Source organism: Mustelus asterias, chromosome 1 (genome assembly GCF_964213995.1).
Source record: "Mustelus asterias chromosome 1, sMusAst1.hap1.1, whole genome shotgun sequence".
In the NCBI taxonomy this organism is placed as follows: Eukaryota; Metazoa; Chordata; class Chondrichthyes; order Carcharhiniformes; family Triakidae; genus Mustelus; species Mustelus asterias.
In genome coordinates, this window is record NC_135801.1 from 20,196,425 (window position 1) to 20,216,612 (window position 20,188).

At 43.8% G+C, this 20,188-nt stretch overlaps 1 protein-coding gene across 7 annotated transcripts in view; it reads right to left on the minus strand.

Moving 5' to 3' along the window:
* Positions 1–20,188, minus strand: part of LOC144492104 (serine/threonine-protein phosphatase 2A 55 kDa regulatory subunit B gamma isoform) — a 348,625-nt gene that overhangs the window by 126,926 nt on the left and 201,511 nt on the right. For 3 of the 7 annotated variants that reach the window (XM_078210213.1, XM_078210215.1, XM_078210214.1), the window contains exon 2: positions 4,403–4,449. The exons of the other annotated variants lie outside the window; for them this stretch is intronic. In XM_078210213.1, the coding sequence (XP_078066339.1) occupies positions 4,403–4,409 (7 nt within the window). In that variant the 5' untranslated portion in view covers positions 4,410–4,449. The remainder of the gene's footprint in view (positions 1–4,402; positions 4,450–20,188) is intronic. 7 annotated transcript variants of the gene reach the window in all.

Consider the following 20,188-nt stretch of genomic DNA (forward strand, 5'->3'; position numbering starts at 1 on the left):
GTGGGGTGGAATTAATGGGGAATCCCATTGCATGTGGTGGGACCCGCCACTGGCCAATGGCGTGCCGCCTCTTGCCACTGAGAAACATGTTACAGAGAGGCCAGAGAGCTTCACCCCGTGTCTGCAAATAGCCATCAAGGACCATGGCCTCAGGAAAAGATGAGTGAACCACATATCTTATCCCAATGAGCAAGGCATCAAGCCAATCACCTGGGATATTTAATAGGGGGTTCCCAGTCATGAACTCATCAAGCTAAACCCGATCATTTGAACAATGGGACATTGGCTGAGAGAGAGTCTTACCAGACATGAAGTTACAAGGGGGAAGAACCTAGTCACAGACATGTTTAAATCACTGAGTGACCCTTTGTGTGCCTAAACATCTGCTTTCTATGCTGCTGAAAGATGATCCCAGTGGGGTTCCTCCTTCTCTCTCTAACTACCTTGCAAACTTTGAACCCTGTTTGCTGGTCGTGATCATCCAGGAATGCCTCTGCTGCAGACAGAGACTTTGTAAAGGAATTCAACCCAGCATGACCATCTAAAGTTTACATATTTATTAGTCATAAGTAGGCTTACATTCACATTGCAATGAAGTTACTGTGAAAATCCCATAGTTGCCACACTCCGGCTCTCTGAGGAAGAATTTAGCATGGCCAATGCACCTAGCCCGCACATCTTTGAACTGTGGGAGGAAACCGGAGCACCCGGAGAAAACCCACGCAGGCACGGGGAGAATGTGCAAACTCCACACAGACAGTGACCCAAGCCGGGAATCGAACCCGGGTCCCTGGTGTTGTGAGGTGGCAGTGCTAACCACCATGCCGTCCCCAGGAGAACAGCCAATCAGTCGGCTACATCTTTAGACTGGAAGCATCGGGACCACCGAAGGAATAACATGAGACCACCAAATGCAGCGCAAGTCACCACACTACAGACTGCATATCCTTTTTATTTCTCTGGACTCTTGGATTGACAAATCTATCCTCCCCCATTCTGTAACCTATTGCTGTGTATGAGTGAATTCTGAGTGTGTGTGTGCATATGAATGTTGGAGTGCAGTCTATTAATTTACACAAGTATAATAAAGTTAACCTCAGTCTATGTTAAACTCAAGAAAACCTCTCCAATTGGTTGTTTTATGATCACTGACTTGCCAAGTATGTCCTTTTCAAAATTCCTGTTGCAGTCAATTGAGGAAAAGAGGGAAGCCATTCTTATCTGATTCTAACAATATCTGCAACTTTCTTCTAAATAGCTTCATTACTGTCGATCAGTGGTTCCCAAAAGGTACAGCGCGCCACACTGGTGCGGCAAGAGAGGATGGCAAGTGTGGCGGGAAGATTCAAGGACAATCAAAGAAACATTTAAACATGGTTTAGATATTTTTCCAAAGTGATTGTTTTATACTTTCTGGATGTCCCATGATCATATTATAAAGTAGTTGTGTTCTATGTTATGAATCAAGCATTGCTAGTTGTTGTTTTTTATTGTTTTTGAACGTATTTCTTATCAATAAAAAATTTGGTGTGGCGCGAGCAAATTTTTATTCCGAAAGTGCGGCCCAGTGAAAAAAGTTTGGGAACCACTGCTGTAGATAAATATCCCAAGGATTTTCCAGTGAGTATGTAGTGCTTTGGAGGGGTGACCAAAACTTTGATGCAATAGATGGTCTGATGAAAGGTCATCCAGATGCGAAATGTTGGCTTTATTCTCTCCCAGTTGCTGTCAGACCTACTGAGATTTTCCAGCATTTTCTGCTTTTGTTTCAGATTCCCAGCATCTGAGGTATTTTGCTTTTATCCAATAGATGGGTTTGGAAGAGGGTCATAAAGGTGGGAGGTTGTTATGGAGAAGTTTAGGTAAGGAATTTGAGTGTAGGGCTTAGCCAGGCGAATAATGGCATGTAGGAAAGCGTGTCTGATTGTACAGCTAGAGGGAGTTTGAAGGATAGAGCTTCAGCAAGCCTGTGAATAGGATAAATAAAGATACGGCTATGGAAAGGAATGATTGAGAGTTTCCTCCTACCACCTATAGTGGCTGGAACTTTCCGGCAGTTCACACCGACGGGATTTTCCAGTCCCGCTGATGCCACACACCCACAGCAGGTTTCCCAACAGTGAGGGATGCATTCAACGGAAAACCCTGTTGGCAGCAGCTGAACCAGAAGATCCCGCCGCCAGCCAATGGCGGGTTGCCTCCACCATCATGAAACACATGGCGTGTTCCGTGTAAAATTCCACCCAGTATTTTCAGTATCACTCACTTGTCCAGAGCATCTCAACTGGGCGAACTGTTACACCCAAACAAGTAATGTCATCTCAAACAGGAGGGTGTTGTGAAAGAAAATATTGAAAACCCTTTTCTTTTCAACCAATTCCCCAGCAGCTGCTCGTTGATACAGCTCACACTGCATTTAGGGTCTGTACCCATTTCAAAGCTGGCACCTTCACTGATCTCAGGTGGGAGTCAGGAAGTCTAAGATAGTAGAAGCACTCCGTGCACAATGCAAACCTGGGGCCAAAAGGACTGTACGGACTCAAGTAATGAGAAAACCATGGGATTGAGAAAGCAATTTTACCAAATGACCACTTCTTCACCCTCATACCCAACCCATCAGCGTGCCTGCTTCCATTACATGCTGATCTGGGGGACTACGCGGATCAGTTCTTCGAAAGGCCATCTTAACCGACTCAAAATTCATCTCAATACCAACAAACCCGACACAATAAAATGGTTAATGCTCGCCACGCATCATCAGCCCTGCTGTAAAATACCTCTGACAAAGAAAGGTTTCGTCTGAAGCACAGACTGTATAATGACAATGTAATATAATTTTAAATAAAGCCATTATAATAATTGCCAATCTATTGCACGCCAGCTCTCCAACTGCTACAGGGTTTTGTTACTTTTTCAATAACATTTTATTGACAGTTATGCTCAAGTACATTTCAGCAGTTGTTTGCTTGCAATAATGCAAATTTCGTCATCATTGAGAACATCTGATACCTATTAGCAACAGTCCTGTGGGGTTTCCTGGTGCATAATTAGATAAAGGATATTGTTCTTTTACAAAGCAGGTAGGGGATAGGAAGTTAGCAAAACGACAGATATTAAATCCAGATGCTCACAATACTGCAACATCAAAAGCTAATTTAAATTCCAAATCAATTTCTCAAGGCTGGATCATATGTAAAATGTGCACAGATTATTGTTCCCAGTATCATAATAAAAAGACATGACATCTATTTGCAGTAATGACAGAATGCACCAAACATCATCATAGAAGTTATCTCATTTTGTTTTTATAGGTACAGGAATTAAATCAACCGGACAACATGATTACATTCAATTTAAAGGCTCTTTTACTTCAATTAAAATGCCTTTCCTGAATCAGGACCCAAATTTGCTCAGAGGAAGCACAGATATAGCAGAAGATTACACAATCACCTCGATGGGCACACTGTCCCTTCCTGCCATCCGAAAAGTTAGTGGAGGACACATCCCTGCCAATACTGCGCGTATCGCAGAGATTTCACTCTCCAACCAATGTTAATTGGCTGGAGTCAGGACTTCCGACCCTCACTGGGGAGACCCGCTGGGCAATCTGATTAGCTGGCAAGCTCTCGAGTCCTTGCCGTCGCCAGGACTGGGAATGCCTGCAGTTCCCCCGGGCCTAAGGGGGAATGGGGGTATGAGCAGTCATGGCTAGATGTGGGAAGAATGTCCCCAATGTTGGGGAAGTCCAGAAGTAGGGGTCTAAGAATAAGGGGTAAGCCATTCAGGACTGAGATGAGGAAGAACTTCTTCGCTCAGAGAGTTGTGAACCTGTGGATTGCTCTACCACTGAAAGCTGTTGGAGCCAGTTCATTAGATATGTTCAAGAAGGAGCTGGACATGGCCCTGGTGGCTAAAGGGAATCAAGGAGTATGGAGAGAAAGCAGGAGTGGGATACTGAAAGTGCATGATCAACCATGATCATATTGAATGGTGGTGCAGGCTTGAAGGGCCGAATGGCCTATTCCTACACCTATTTTCTATGCCCATTCCTTCATCGTCGCTGAGTCAAAATCCTGGAACTCTCTCCCTAGCAACACTGTGGGTACACCACATAGGCTGCAGCAGTTCAAGAAGGCAGTTCACCACCACTTTTTCAAGGGCAATTAGGGACGGACAATAAAAGAAGTGCTGGCCTAGCCACATCCCGGAAAGAATAAAACACACGCACACACAACTGGTACGATCACATGAACAAGATAAGCCATCACATAAACATTTTTATTTCCAGTAAATTTAGACTGAAACTTTTACCCAATGGAAGGATACATAATCACTCTCCCAGATATCTCAGGGTCCCTGAAATACATTAATTGCTGCTCGGAATTTTAAAACTGCTTCTCACCACTCATCGCAATCCTCTTCAGGAGCACTCCCCACTTCTGCCTTGCCCTGTTCAACAAGAGGAACAGGAAAGGATCACCAACTTGTGCTTATATCGATCCATTCACAACCCCAGGACATCACAAAGCGCTTTATGGTCAACTCACTACTTAAAAGGAGTGGTTAAAGCTGTTGAAACAGGCAAGTTTCTCCAAGTGTCCTAACCGACATTAATCCCGCAACCAACACCGCTAAAACAAACGGTGATGCACAAATAAAATGCTGGAAATTTGAAGTAAAAACAGAATGGTGGAAATTCTCGGCAAGTCTGGCTGTATCTGGGAGGGGGAAGCGGACCCGATGTTTCAGTTTGATGACCCGTCATCAGATTGGATCAGGGGGTTTCGGGGGGGATGAGGCAGAAAAGTAGAGATAATCATTAAGTTCAGCTATGGTCTTATTGAGCGGCAGGGCAGACCCGAGGGTTTTCTTCTTCTATTTATCTCCACAAACATCATTTTGCATTAGCGAACCACTACCAATCCAGGTCAGCAACTGATAACTTCCAGCAATTTCACTGATGCAATCTTTGTCTGAGAATTCCTACAGCTTCCCTTGCCTCGACTGCCGGGTAGCAGTCTTTTACAATGGAGGAAACCTCAGCACAAAATGGCAGTGTTGATTCTGGCGTGAAAAACAAGGCTAGCTTTTCTTTTTTCAGTTCCAGATTACGAATAGAATTAAATTCCACCAGCTGCCGTGATGGGATTTGAATCCTTGGCCTCAGAACATGACCATCTCCCCCTTAGAACAACTGAAACCAGGCTGGTTTAAATTCCTGCCCTGCACTCATATTCAAAGAGCAAAAAGAACAATACAGCACAGGAACAGGCCCTTCGGCCCTCCAAGCCTGCGCCGATCATGTTGTCCTATCGAGACCAACCTCCTGTATCCCTCTATTCCCTGTCTGTTCATGTGTCTATCCAGGTAAGTCTTAAATGTCGCTAATGTATCTGCCTCAACCACCTCACTTGGCAGTGCATTCCAGGCCCCCACCACTCTGTGTAAAAAATTTCCCTTGCACTGAATCTTTCCTGCCTTACCTTGGACTTGTGCCCCTTGTAATTGTAATTTCTACCCTGGGAAAAAGCTTCCAACTGTTCACCCTATCTATGCCCCTCATAATTTTATAAACTTCCATCAGGTCGCCCTTCAGTCTCCGTCTTTCCAGAGAAAACATTCCCAGTCTATTCAATCTCTTCTCATAGCTAATACCCTCCATATCAGGCAACATCCTGGTAATTATTTTCTGTACTCTCTCCAAAGCCTCCATATCCTTCTGGTAGTGTGGTGACCAGAATTGGACACAGTATTCCATACGTGACCTCATCAACGTTTTATACAACTGTAACATAATTTGCCAACTTTTATACTTGATGCCCCATCCGATGAAAGCAAGCATGCCAAATGCTTTCTTCAACACCTTTTTCACCTGTGCTGCCACTTTTAAGGATCTGTGGACCTGTACTCCCAGATCTCTGTGTGTGTCAATGCTCCTGATTGTTCTGTCATTTATTTTATAGCTCCCACCCGAATTGGATCTCCCAAAATGCATCACCTCGCATCTGTCTGGATTAAATTTCATCTGTCATTTCTCCGCCCAATTTCCCAGTCTATCTATATCCTGCTGTATTCTCTGACAATCTTCATCACTATCCATAACTCCACCAATCTCAGTATCATCCGCAAACTTGCTAATCAGAGCAGCTACGTTTTCTTCCAAGTCATTTATATATATTACAAACAGCAGAGGTCCCAGCACTGATCCCTGCAGAACACCACTAGTTACAGACCTCCATTTAGAAAAACATCTTTCCACTGCTACCCTCTGGTTTTTTATGGCCCAGCCAGTTCTGAATCCATCTAGCTAGTTCACCCCTGATCTCGTGAGATTTAATCTTTTGCACCAGCCTGCCAAGAGGGACCTTGTCAAATTCACCCCGTACCACACTGTCAGGAGCCAAGACTCAGGAATTAAATTAACATTTTACTAATCCACAGACAAGGAAATCCAGCCTTTAAAATATTACATTAAATTTAAAGTAGCACACTGTTTAAGTGTTAGTTTTGCAATGACATGTAGTTTCTTTATTCATTGTGAATGTATGGAGTATCTGGAAGGACATGTCTGCTGACTGTCTGTGTTAGATCTATAGAAAACGCTGACCTCTGAGAACTATAGATTACCAATATCGGAGACAGTGCAGTCTGAAAAGCAAACAGCCAAAAATATTTCAGTGAACCTCTTTCCTGATTGACTTTTCAGTGTGGTAAACCTCATGGTTAAAAATACAGTAATATATACAAAGTGAGAAACAGCAAAATATTCATTCTAATACTTTGAAACTTCAGCATTGGAAAAGAGAAGGTGCTTTTCGGGTAAATCTCTGCCGAAAATTACATTAGTTTTTTTTTCACACTTTGATAACCTAGCTTCATAGAATCCCTACAGCGCAGAAGGAGGCCATTCGGCCCATCTAGTCTGCACTGACTCTCTGACAGAGACCCAGGCCCTCTCACCAACCCTATTACCATAACCCCACACAGTTAGCATGGTAATCCACCTAACCTACACGTCTTGGGGACTCTAAAGGGGAATTTTATCATGGCCAATTCACCTAACCGGCTCTCCAGAGCATCTTACCCAGGCCCTATCCCCGAAACCCCACATATTTACCCTGTTAATTCCCCTAATCTATACATCTTGGAATACTAAGGGGCAATTTAGCATGGCCAATCCACCTAACCTGCATATCTTTGGATTATGGGAGGAAATCGGAGCACCCGGAGGAAACCCACGCTGACACGGAGAGAACGTGCAAACAGTCACCCAAGGCTGGAATTGAACCCAAGTCCCTGGCGCTGTGAGGCAGCAGTGAGAATCACTGTGCCAACATACCACCCACCTTGTACATTTTTTTAAGTGATAGATACTGATGGAAGCTCCATCTTTATAGACCAGAAAATTTGCTTTGCACTTGCAACTAATTTTTTTGTTCTTCCTCTTCTTTTGAAGACAGTCTTATGTTGGTCTGTTCCTCAGGTGGAAGGCAGGAGATTGGGGAAAGGGGGTAAACCAAAGAGGGGAATCAAAGTAAGGAGAACCATTTGCAGAAGTGAAACCAGAAATGGAACAAACTTTGATTCCGCAAGCAACTAATTACAACTCAGTGAAAATACACTGATAAGTAAGTGACAACACTCAGATTTCCCTCATAACTAACAGTAATATAATAACTCATTATTGCTATATCACTATTATGTGCGCCTCTAACTAGTAATAAGCCAATAACCTGCTGATATCCACCCTGAAAACCATTGCAAGAATCTCTCTGCACTACACAAGGTATGGTTAGGGCGTTTGATTGGATCTCCAGCTTCGAAGAGCCAACCTTCAGTCCTTAATTGGACTGTAAGCCATGAACTGGCCGCTTTCATGAAAATCAAGGCCTTTGACCATTTCCCCCGGGGCAGTTTTGGGAAATGGTCCCGATCTCTGTTTCCCATATCCTGAGAGATATTCCTGCCCCAGCACCATTCGTCACTTGATCCCTATTCCTTAGTCTCTCTTCAATTTCCCAAACTTGTTTGCTCTTCCTCCCCACCCCAAACTTCCTGCTTGATTTCAGGGGCTCCCCACATACCAACGCTCATGATTCCCAAGCCTCCAATTGACTTGCATTCTGCACGGACACAGCTGACGACAACACTGGAGGGCATTGTATCCCTGATGTCAGGGAACTTACAGTTGTTCCAAAAAGGTTGTGAACTCTAACACTGAGCCATCAGGGGAGCTGTTCAGTTCAACTGCCTCATGTGTTCCCTTGAAAAATACACAAAGATTAACATGCACATCCTTTGCGCTTTGAACATGCTTTTATCTTTTTTTTATTCATTCGTGGGACATGGATGTCGCTGGCTGGACCAGCATTTTATTGCCCATCCCTAGTTGCCCAAGGGCAGTTGAGAGTCAACCACATTGCTGTGGCTCAGGAGTCACATGTAGGCCAGACCAGGTAAAGACGGCAGATTTCCTTTCCTCAAGGACATTAGTGTTCCAGATGGGTTTTCCCAACAATCAACAATGGTTTTATGGTCATCAACCAGTCAAGGTGTCAGTAACCTGGCCGCTACATTTGCCCACATTGCAACAAAGTACGTCAAAACATAGATGTGAAGGTCTTTGGGTTGTCCAGAAAGGCAACTTCTAAACAAATGCAAGTTTGCTCCAACTTTAACATTCCACATTTCCAATGAATTCCATTTCATATTTGTGGCAGATGGAATTATTTGATTGAAGGAGGCAGCAGAACAGTTGTTGACCGTATGAACTGCATGATAAAAATGTAAGCGTATTCTGGTGCTGACATGACTATCTGCATCCTTGCTTTATTAAATTCTACCCGAGTTGTATTCACATGGGGCTTTCATTACTTGCTTTGCTCGTTATGTCCTGACGTTTATCTACTTTCTCTCCCTTCAGGGCTTGTTCAGTCACATTGTACTCCTCACAGAGGGCCAGAGAAACATGCTTTACAGCAGAAGGAGGCCATTCAGCCCATCATGTCTGAATAGGCTCTCTGAATGAGCAATTTATTTAATGCCACCTTCTCCAAACAACTCTGCATGCTCTTCCTTTTCAGATAAGATTGTAACTTTCTTTTGAATGCTTTGATTTTTGAACCTGCCTCCACCACATTCTCACGCATCCCAGACTTCAACCACTCGCTGCATGAAAAAGATTCTCATATCACTTTTGCTTCTTCCGCCAATTATTTTAAGTTGTGTCCTCCTGTCTATGATTTCTTCATGTGTGTGAACACTTTATTCCCACATGTGCAAACAGTTTCTCCGTCTACTCAGACTCCTCATTATCTTGAATACTTCGATCAAATATTGCCCTTCTCCTGTGATGACCAAAGTGAAATTAGAATCTTGCTAAGTCGTGAAACAGGGGTCTGGAGGGGGAGGGACAGGGGAAGAGTCGGGGCTATAGACAAGATTCAGCCACACATCCTATCAACAGATTCAGGTCACCACTCTCTATTCAACCTCCCTCATGAACCATTAATAGGGATAAATTATACCATGAGTACAGCATGCTTTGTGAAATATGATTGCCTGATTGATTTCATCGTTTATAACTGCAAATTTATATAATTCAGTCCCAAGTCCATGTGGTTATTTGTAAATAAAGGACTAATCACCATTCATACAGCACCTTTTATGCCTCTGACATCCCAAAGCACTTTTCATAGAATCTCAACAGTGCAGAAAGTGGTTATTCGGCCCATCGAGCCTGCACCGACAACAATCCCACCCAGGCCCTATCCCCGGAACCCCACATATTTACCCTGCTAATCCCCCCCGACACGAAAGGACAATTTAGCATGGCCAATCCACCTAACCCGCACAACCTTTGGACGGTGGAAGGAAACCGGAGCACCCAGAGGAAACCCACGCAGACATGGGGAGAAGGTGCAAACTCCACACAGACAGTGACCCAAGCCGGGAATCGAACTCGGGTCCCTAGCACTGTGAGGCAGCAGTGCTAGCCACTGTGCCACACAGATACTCTTCTTAATGACAGCTGAAAACCAAGATTAAGCATTTTCAGCAGGAGAGTCAAATGTCATGATTACCGTGCATTATAAATAACTCAAGTATGAATGAATGGCCATTGTGGAGTTCTGGTAACAAGGGACAGGGGAGGGAGATCAACAATTATCGAATCCTGAATAAGGGAAAAGAGACATTGGACAAAATTCTCCAATTGTTCATGCCGGCGGGATTCTTTGGGTCTCGCCAGAAGACACGGGGACAATGTGCAATCGCAACAGACAGTCATCCAAGGCCGGAATTGAACCGGGGTCCCTGGCGCTTTGGGGCAGCAGTGCTAACCCATTGTGCCACCCAAAATTTCTGCCCTCAAAAATTCTCAAAACTGCATCACGTGGAAAACGAGCTGCTTCCTCATTTGAGAGTTACTGCAGCCAAAAAGCCGCATGTGCAGGTACGGTTGAGAGTGTCATACTTGGCACCCCAATTCTCCCTGGCCAATGCTGCATGTGAAAGATCTGACATAGAAAGGGCTGACTAGCGTTGGGCTTCAAAAAAAAACAACCACCTATTTATATCAACAATTTGACAGAAAGAACCAGAGATGTTCTTTCTTTAATGTTCTTGGGGCACATTAAGGGCAAAATCAGATTGCTGTTATAAAGCTACAGCTAGTTGATTAATCAATCGCTTTAGTCATTAATTAATTGATTAACCATTAATCAATTGGATAAAAGCAAATTACTGCGAATGCTGGAATCTGAAACCAAAAGAGAAAATGCTGGAAAATCTCAGCAGGTCTGGCAGCATCTGTAAGGAGAGAAAAGAGCTGACGTTTCGAATCCAGACAACCCTTTGTCAAAGCTGGGTTTGGATTTGGAATTGGGGTATCACGTTAGTTTATCTGAGATGATGGTCCAAGTGTGCAGATTACCTGGCTTTTCTTTTAATATTCATGTAATTTTATCAGTTGGATCTCTCCCGGATATATTTATTAACCTTTGTTTAAAATGGACAGTATACATCTCTTTTTTTTGAAAAAGAGAAACAAAGATTTCTTGTAGCTATGTCCCTTTGTTCGAGACTCTCTCACGAGTGAAAACACCTCACCATCTACCCTGTCAAGCCCCCTCAGGATCTTGTATGTTTGAATAAGGTCACCCCTCACTCTTCTAAACTCCAAGGACTACAGACCCAGACTATTCAGTCTCTCTTGATAGGACAACCCTCTCATCCCAGGAATTAGCCTGATGAATCTCCTTTGGACTGCCTCCAATGTTGCTATATCCCTTTTTTTAGGCAAGGGGATCAAAATTGTACGCAGTCTTCCAGGTGAGGCCTCACCGACACCATGTACAATTGGAACAACACCTCCCTATTTTTAAACTCTAAACTCTTTGCAATAAAGGCCAAAATGCCGTTTGCCTTCTTGTTGGACCTGCCTGGTAGCTTTTTGTGATGCATGCACTAGAACACCTAGGTCCTTCACTCACCTGCAGCCTCTCTCCATTTAGATAATAATCTGCCTTTTCATAGAATCCCCACGGTGTAGAAAGAGGCCATTTGGCCCATTGAGCCTGCAACAACAATCGAAAACAAACCCGCACAGGCCCCATCCCCACAACCCCATGCATTTACCCTGTCAATCTCCCTGACACTAACGGGCAATTTACCTAACCTGCACATATTTGGACTGTGGAAGGAAACCAGAGGAACCCCACACAGACACGGGGAGAATGTGCAAACTCCACACAGACAGTACCCAATGCCGGAATTGAACCCAGGTCCCTGAGGCTGTGAGGCAGCAGTGCTAATCACTGTGCCACCTAGCCACCCCAAAACTCATCAAGACTTATATTATTAGGAAAGCATTCATCTACAAATTGAAAGAATAAATGCTGGGGGAGGGAATCACTGTTGTGATGGAATTGGCGGTTTCATAGAATCCCTACAGTGCAGAGAGACCATTCGACTCATCGAGCCCACACCGACAACAATCCCACTCAGGCTCTATCCCCGTAACCTTACATATTAACCCTGCTAATCTCCCTGGCACTAAAGGGCAATTGAGCATGGCCAATCAGCCTAGCCCGCACATCTTTGGACTGTGGGAGGAAACCAGAGCACCTGGAGGAAACCCACGCAGACATGGGGAGAATGTGCAGACTCCACACAGACAGTGACCCAAGACCTGAATTGAACGGGGGTCCCTGGTGCTGTGAGGCAGCAGTGCTAACCACTGTGCCACCATGCTGCTTTTGATTCCTCCCACTGAAGTGCGTGACCTCACACTTCCCCACATTAGACGCCATTTGCCAGGTTTTCACCCAGTCACCCAATCTAGCTATGTCCTGTTGCGGAATCACAATATCCTCATTACAGCATGCCCTTCCACGTATCTCTATATCATCGGCTAATTTGGAAACCTTACATTCAGTTCCTTCCTCCAGGTCATTAATGTAAATAGTGAACAATTGCGGGTCAAGAACTGATCCCCACATTACTTCACTAGTTACATCTTTCCACTCATTTATTCCAACTCTCTATTTTTTACGTGACAGCCAGTTTTCAATCCATGCCAACATATGGGCTTTTACTTTACGCACCAACCTCTTATGTGGCACCTTGTCAAATGTCTTTCTGAAATCTAAATACACCACATCTACAGATTCCCCTCTATTTACTCTCCCTATCACAACCTTGAAGAATTCGAGCAAATTTGTCAAACATGATTCACCTTTCATAAAGCCATGTTGAATAGGATTGATTATAATCAGCTTTCCTAAGGTGATTAGCTATTTCCTCTTTGATCATTGATTCCAGCGTCTTGCCAATAATAGATGTTAAACTAACGGGCCGATAGTTCCCTGCCTTGTGCCTTTCTCCCTTTTTGAATCCCCTTGTCTTAGCTTGTTTACCCAGTTCATCTTAGACAATTCCTCCCTCATACCATTATAATGGCCCTTATTTAAGTTGAAAACACTGGTCATGGACCTATGGCGCTCATCCTCAAACTTTATCTCGAATTCTATCATATTGTGGTCACTACCCCCTAGGGAGTCCTTAACCAAGAGATGGCTGATTAATCCTTCTTCATTACACAAAACCAAATCTAAAATACCCGTTCCTGGATGGGTTCCACAATGTACTGCTCTAAAAACCAATCCCTGATGCACTCCACAAATTCTTCTTCTATGTTACCCTTGCCGGTTTGGTTTGTCCAATCAAAATGCAGATTAAAATCTCCCATGATAATTGCAGTTCCCTTCAAACATGCCCTTGAAATTTCCTCACTTATGCTCTGACTTCTTGAGAGGCCACATTTTAGGAGTCTATAGACTACTCACACTCTTGTCCTCCTTCCCCTGCTATTCATGGTTTCAATCCAAACCGATTCTACATCAGTTTCCACTGCCTTTATATCATGACTCAGCGCTGCTCTGGCACCTTCCTTGATTAACAATGCTACCCCACCTCCAGTCCCCTTTAGCCTGTTCTTTTGGAACGTGGTACACCTTAGAATGTTCAACACCCAGCCCTGGTCACCCTGCAACCACGTTTTTGTAATAGCTAATGCATCATAATCATATGTTGCTATCTGCACAAGCAACTCATCCATCTTGTTGCAAATGCTTTGTGCATTCAGATACAGAACATTTAGCTTTGATTTTGTACAGTTGTTTACAACTCTAGATTTGCTCTGTGCTGCATATTCTTCTTTACGTTTCCTGCCCTGACATGTCGCACTGTTACAGTCAAGTTCCCCCTCACTATCCTTACCGGGAGCTGATGGCCTAGTGGTATTATCACTAGACTACTAATCCAGAAGTTCAGCTAAAGTTTGAGGACTCGGGTTCAAATCCCACCACGGCAGATGGTGGAATTTGAATTCAATAAAAAGTATCTGGAATTGAAAATCTACTGATGACCATTGTCAATTGTCGGAAAAACGCATCTGGTGCACTAATATCCTTTAGGGAGGGGAATCTACCGTCCTCACCTGGTCTGGCATACATGTGACTCCAGAGCCATGGCGATGTGGTTGACTCTCGACTGCTCTCTGAAATGGCCCAACAATCCCCTCAGTTCAAGGGCAACTAGGGATGGGCAATAAATGCTGGCCAGCCAGAAACATCCACGTCCAACAAATAAATAAAATAAAAAAATATCCTGTACCACCACTCCCTCAGATATGCTTGATTTTTTAAACCTTCTGTTCTTGGAACCCTCCCTGCTCCTAGTTTGGGCTCTTCCATATGAGTTCTTAGTGTAGTATAATGTTTGTATGATTTGTCCCTACTTGTAGTTTTCTGTTGATACTCAGACTGTTCACTAACCTAATTTTCCAAGTAACTGAATCCTCACCCCCAATCTTTAGCCCAAAGCCCTCTCTACTTCCCTAGTTACACGGTCTGCAAGAATACTGGTCCCAGCATGGTTTAGATGTAGACTGTCCCAACAGTACAGCCCACACTTTCCCCAGTACTGCTGCCAATGTCCCACAAACCAATACCCACTTCTCCCACACCAGTCTCTGAACCATGGACTAATCTCTCTAACTTTTAATAGAATTGAATTACTGATGCATTGGATTAAGACTGTAATTGTCAAGATACATTGAATGTGATAATAAATCCACAATATATTGCAGCAAACAAGTGGATCTGGAATGTAATTTAGATTTTCTGACCTGTGGAACTAGCTCAATAAACGAAAACAAAAAAATTGTATGCAATGACCGAATGCCAACTTGATGGTAAATCTCAAATCTACAATATTAATCTCTTGTCCTCTCCACAATAAGATAGAGTAACTCAAATGCTACCAAAAAACCAGTGGTGTCCGGTTTTGTCCCGAGTGGCTTAGTAAGCCTTGACCTCACCTAACCCAGCTTGGAAACCTTCGGGGAGTTGCTGCATTGTTATAGTGACATGTCAAGTACTGATCAGCTTCATGCATCTGATGTTTAGCTTTCAGTTAAACTACAGGGTATTTCTTTAACATCATTACAGCTCGATTGACCTTCTCTCATTTTGAACAGGGTGCGCTGATGTAGGGAGGTGGGGGAGGCATGTGTTAGTCAAGCCAATGCGTGAGATGTGAATTGATATCAGCAGAGACATGGCTATTAATCTGAAGTGCTTTGTAATCATATCATTGTGTTTTCCCGTGTCCTCTATTCACTGGATTAAGGGTCTCTTTCCCCAAAAAACAGGCCAGTTCCAAAATCCGACACAGATTCAGTCCTGAGGGTGCCATACTTGTGTTATTCCACCTGCATTTTAAAAACAACCAAAGAACAAGTTCTTTTTTAGAATCTTACCCAAATCTTGAACAACACCAAATGTTCGATGAATGCATTTCTTTTATCCGTGTCACAGATTTCACAATCTCAGTAACATTTCAATTTTACTGACTGTGATAGACACAAATTCATCTTACAGGTCATTCCATTAACAAAAGGATTTAGACCGGAATGTTACCACCATTCCTGCTGGTGGGATTTTCCCATCCCGCTGCAGTGAATGGAGATTTGGCTGAGTGCCAAATTCCCCGGCCTCGCTACAGCAGGAATGTGACGTGAACAGCTGGTAAGATCGCGCCCCAAGGGTCCAATCTTAACCCAATCAAAACCCACCCACTTGAACAGAATTTAACAGCAAGCCCATTAAGAGATTTAAAAGTACAGTGTGGTGTCTCAAATCCGACTGTCCAAAAATCAGATTGGTCCTCAAATTTTATAAGGTGTCAGGCAACAATGGGAGAAAACTAAAACATACCTAGACAATCCGGCTAGGTTCTGCATGGGTAAGGAGTGGGGCCTGACTCGCTGTCTGCTTGCTGCTTCACATACTGGTTGTAGAATCATAGAATCCTACAGTGCAGAAGGAGGCCATTCAGCCCATTGAGTCTGCACCAACCATAATCCCACCCAAGCCCTATCTCCATAACCCCATACATTTACCCTAGTTAGTCCCTCTGACACTAAGGGGCAATTTAGCTTGGCCTATCCACCTAACTACAGTCTTTGGACTGTGGGAGGAAACCGGAGCACCCGGGAGGAAACCCACGCAGACACGGGGAGAATGTGCAAACTCCACACACACAGTGACCCAAGCCGGGAATCGAACCCGGGTCCCTGGCACTGTGAGGCAGCAGTGCTAACCACTGTGCCACCGTGCCGGCCAATCCCATGCTGCTAGCGACTCCCAACCCCACCTGACCCACTTGGACCCAAGTTGCCTGGAGTCCAAACCCCCTCCCCTGACCAGAGATCTGGCAAAATGTCTGAAATCCTATGCGGCTTTAGTCCCGAGGTCGAGATCTAGAAACTGCGTGAGAATTACTACAACCATTTGTGAAAAATGATTAATCTAATTGGGACATTTTAAAAGGATAAGTTCTTCACAAAATGCGCCAATTTATAATGGCACGGATCAATAAGTCTCATGAACAACAGGGAGTGAGGTTAACTATAAATCTGAATAAGTGACTCACTGCAAGTGAAACATACTGAGGGGCACCAAGTAAAGATGATTCATTGCAATTCTGTTTGAAGAATTGTAAATACCATTTATCACCAAATTTGGTCACAATTTTCAAGGACTTCAGCAGTCAGTGTTCATCTGCCTTTTAAGCCCCACAAGCAGATAAGAATATCGGCTCACTACAATAAGGCACTTGGTTCCGCACCACTGAGGATATCTGTGTCACTACAGAGACCTATTACACATATATTCTACAGCACAGACGCACAATGCTAATGAAATATTACATGAGCTTTAATTACATTCCCATGCTATGAGACAGGCTCTGGGTACTCGCAACAGACTGAGGGTACTAATTCACACAGGACCTAATGATGCATCCAATGTTTTACCGACATGGTTGCTACTTACATTTTATTAAATCTGCTGCGCACATCCGTCACTGAAGTGGTCAACAGAATTTTGACCGGGCTGTGCTGATCAAATAAAAAGCCAGAGCCACTTCTAATAAGTAGAACAGTACGACTGGCAGCTTCCTGTGCCATGGAATGATGGTGTACCATTTCAGGCTGGGGATTCACCACGATGTAAATCACTTGAGTGCAGGCGAGAATAAAGTCCGAAGTGGATCAAATCCGGATATGTGAACTCCTGTTTGCTAATGATGCAGCTTTTGTGGTGTATCCAATACAGGCCTGCAGTTAATTCCAAACACCTTCGAGGCTGCTGCAGTGAAAGTTGGGGTCATGAAAGACAGTGCCAATGGCTTACCCAGAATGAAAATAACAAATCCTGCTATCTGGGTCAACTGTCTCAAGTGAAATGAAGATTGATGAGGAGATATCAGCTCGCATTGGGAGTGCCGCAGTGGCATTTGGAAAGCTTCAGGCAAAAACCTGGAGATAAACTAAACACTCAATTGCTACACAGCTAAGAATCCATAATGCCCGTGCCCACTGCTGTATAGTGCTAAAACTTCAACTGTGCATCAGAAGCTGGAATGCAAACTGAATTCATTTCATGAGTGTTGCTTGAGAAAGACTCTTGAGATTTGTTGGCAGTATAGAGTCCCCCAACACAGAAATAATTTAGCTTTCTAACTCAAGTATCAACTAATGTCAATTATAATGCTCGGCCACATCATTAGCCTGGTTGGTGGTCGCCTACCAAGAGGTGTACGGAGAGCTGGATGGTATCAGTAAATGCAACGGGCAGCTTAAAGTGAGACCCAAGGAGTCGTGTAAGTAAGTGAGACATCAGGTAGAATTTGCATTGATCTTGCGGGTCCCATGGTTGGATACGGAAGTGGGCCCCACTCCCAGTTTTCAGCTGCACATTACCTGTCGGTGACATTAACTGTTGTCATGACGTCAAGCTCCAACTAATGAAAGTCAGCTCCAGCTCTCACCCATCACTCTTGACCCCTTACAGAACCTTGATTTGCATGTTGAGTAGAAGTCTTCTGCCTGAATCAGGCAAGTTGCTGGAACTGCGACTTGATAATGAAAGAATGAAGGATACCGGGCACCTGATCCTTCCTCTTCTGGTCTCGATGGTGACTGTTTTCAGCCGAACACCAACTTTCCCACTTAAAACACAATCCAGCTTTCCAAAAGTTCCACTGCCGACAGCGGAAGAGAAGGAACCAATTGGGAACGGCTTTCGGAAAATGTTGAACCTGCAGCGCCTGGGCTGTTTTCATTTAATATTTAGAATTAAGCATGCCTGCCTTTTTTATTTAAAAAAGGTCAGATTATAGCTCAGAGGAACTTTGTAAAAAGGTGGTATTTATGGATGAATTCACGTACCATCTTTAATCTTACTGCAATATGATTCCTGCTTTAAAGTGACAGTAAAGATGTTTGATCTCACTGGCCAATTATAGCAAGTTTCAGTCCCGACTTTCTAATCAAATCATTCAGTGGTTTCAAATGCAAACTGCAGATTACAATCTGGAGTACAAATGTAATCTTCTGCAATTAAGTTGCTAAAAAAAAGCACTGTTCAGTAACGCAAAAGGAGGAAACCAATCCCTCAAATAACTCTATGAGGAACACTCCTGCGATGAACTGAACAAGTGGAATATCTCCTTGTAATATATTAAACTACGACTCAACCCAACTGTGTATGATTTTTTTTAAAAAGGATGGCACAGTGGTTAACACTGCTGCCTCACAGCGCCAGGGACCCGGGTTCGATTCCTGGCTTAGGTCACTGTCTGTGTGGAGTTTGCACATTCTCCCCGTGTCTGCATGGGTTTCCTTCAGGTGCTCCAACTTCCTCGCACAGTCCAAAGATGTGCGGGTTAGATGAATTGTCTGTGCTAAATTGCCCCTTAGTGTCAGGGGGACTAGCTAGGGTAATGCATTGGGTTATGGGGATAAGGCCTGGGTAGGATTGTGGTCGGTGCAGAATAGATGGGCCAAATGGCCTCCTTCTGCAATGTAAGGATTCTATGTCTATGTTTCCTCCCACAATGCAAAGATGTGCGGGTGAGGTGGAATGGCCATGCTAAATTACCCCTTAGTGTCAGGGGGACTAGCTAGGGCTAGGGGTTACAGGGATAGGGCCTGGGTGGGATTGTGGTCGGTGCGGACTCGATGGGCCGAATGACCTCCTTCTGCACTGTAGGATTCTATGATCTGCTGCCAATGAAATTGAAAATACATATTGTAAAGATAATAGCCAATTTTTACCACCCCACCTGCCACGGGAATCGGAGCGGGCAAGGGGTGAACCATGGAAAGGTCCGTTGACCTCAGGTGGGATTTTATAGTTTGGGGATGAGCGAGGCCATAAAATCCCGCCCAATATCTAGAACGATGCAAGGAATGTATCAGGAATTCTGTTATATGCATTCAATAAATGGTTTTAAATTATCTACTTTTTAAAAAAAGGAACCCTGTATTGCAACTGAATTTGATAAACCAAAAGCTAGGGAGGGCATGGTAGGTTTATAAAGAATGACACAAAAGTAAGTTACATCACCGAATGTAACAAGTCCCCTCCTTCACTGCACTTAGTAACACTGTTACAAACCAAATTAGATGGGTTGAAAGGTAGAGTTTAAAAGCCATGGGGCTGTAAAGTAATGGTTCATCATCCGCCACAAATTTATACCCACAAGATATAGACACAGGATATTCTGCTGTCGGTCAATAAAAGCAACTTTGGGTAAAAGGTTTTCCACAACAGAAACACAATTTCTTCAACATCAGAACCAATTTTTTAAAAAATGTATTCCTTCCTACAGAACCAATGTGCAGAGTGGACAACACCTCACTTGCTCCAAAAATCAATTCAAACTGAATCCAATTCATGGTCCCCACAAGTGAGAGATACTAGATCCAAGCTGACAAAGGCAGGCATTACACCTGAACTCGGGCTTGATCCTATGCTTGAGTTTAGCCAAAAGGCCGAGAAGCCCATTTGTTTTTGAAATTCTTACTCCAATCTTGAAGTTACAATGTCAATGCGTGGAGTGGACGGGGCAAGCCCTTAATCCATCTCCTTGCTTGCTCCAAAATCCAACTCAGATTGAATCCAATTTATGGTCCCCACAAGAGAGAAATATATAGGATCCAAGCTGACAAGAAACGACATTACACCTGACCTTGGGCTTGATCTGACATTTGATCTTAGCCAAAAGACTGAGAGTCGCACCCCTGCCAGGTGAAGCAGCCGATGTCATCACCGTAGTA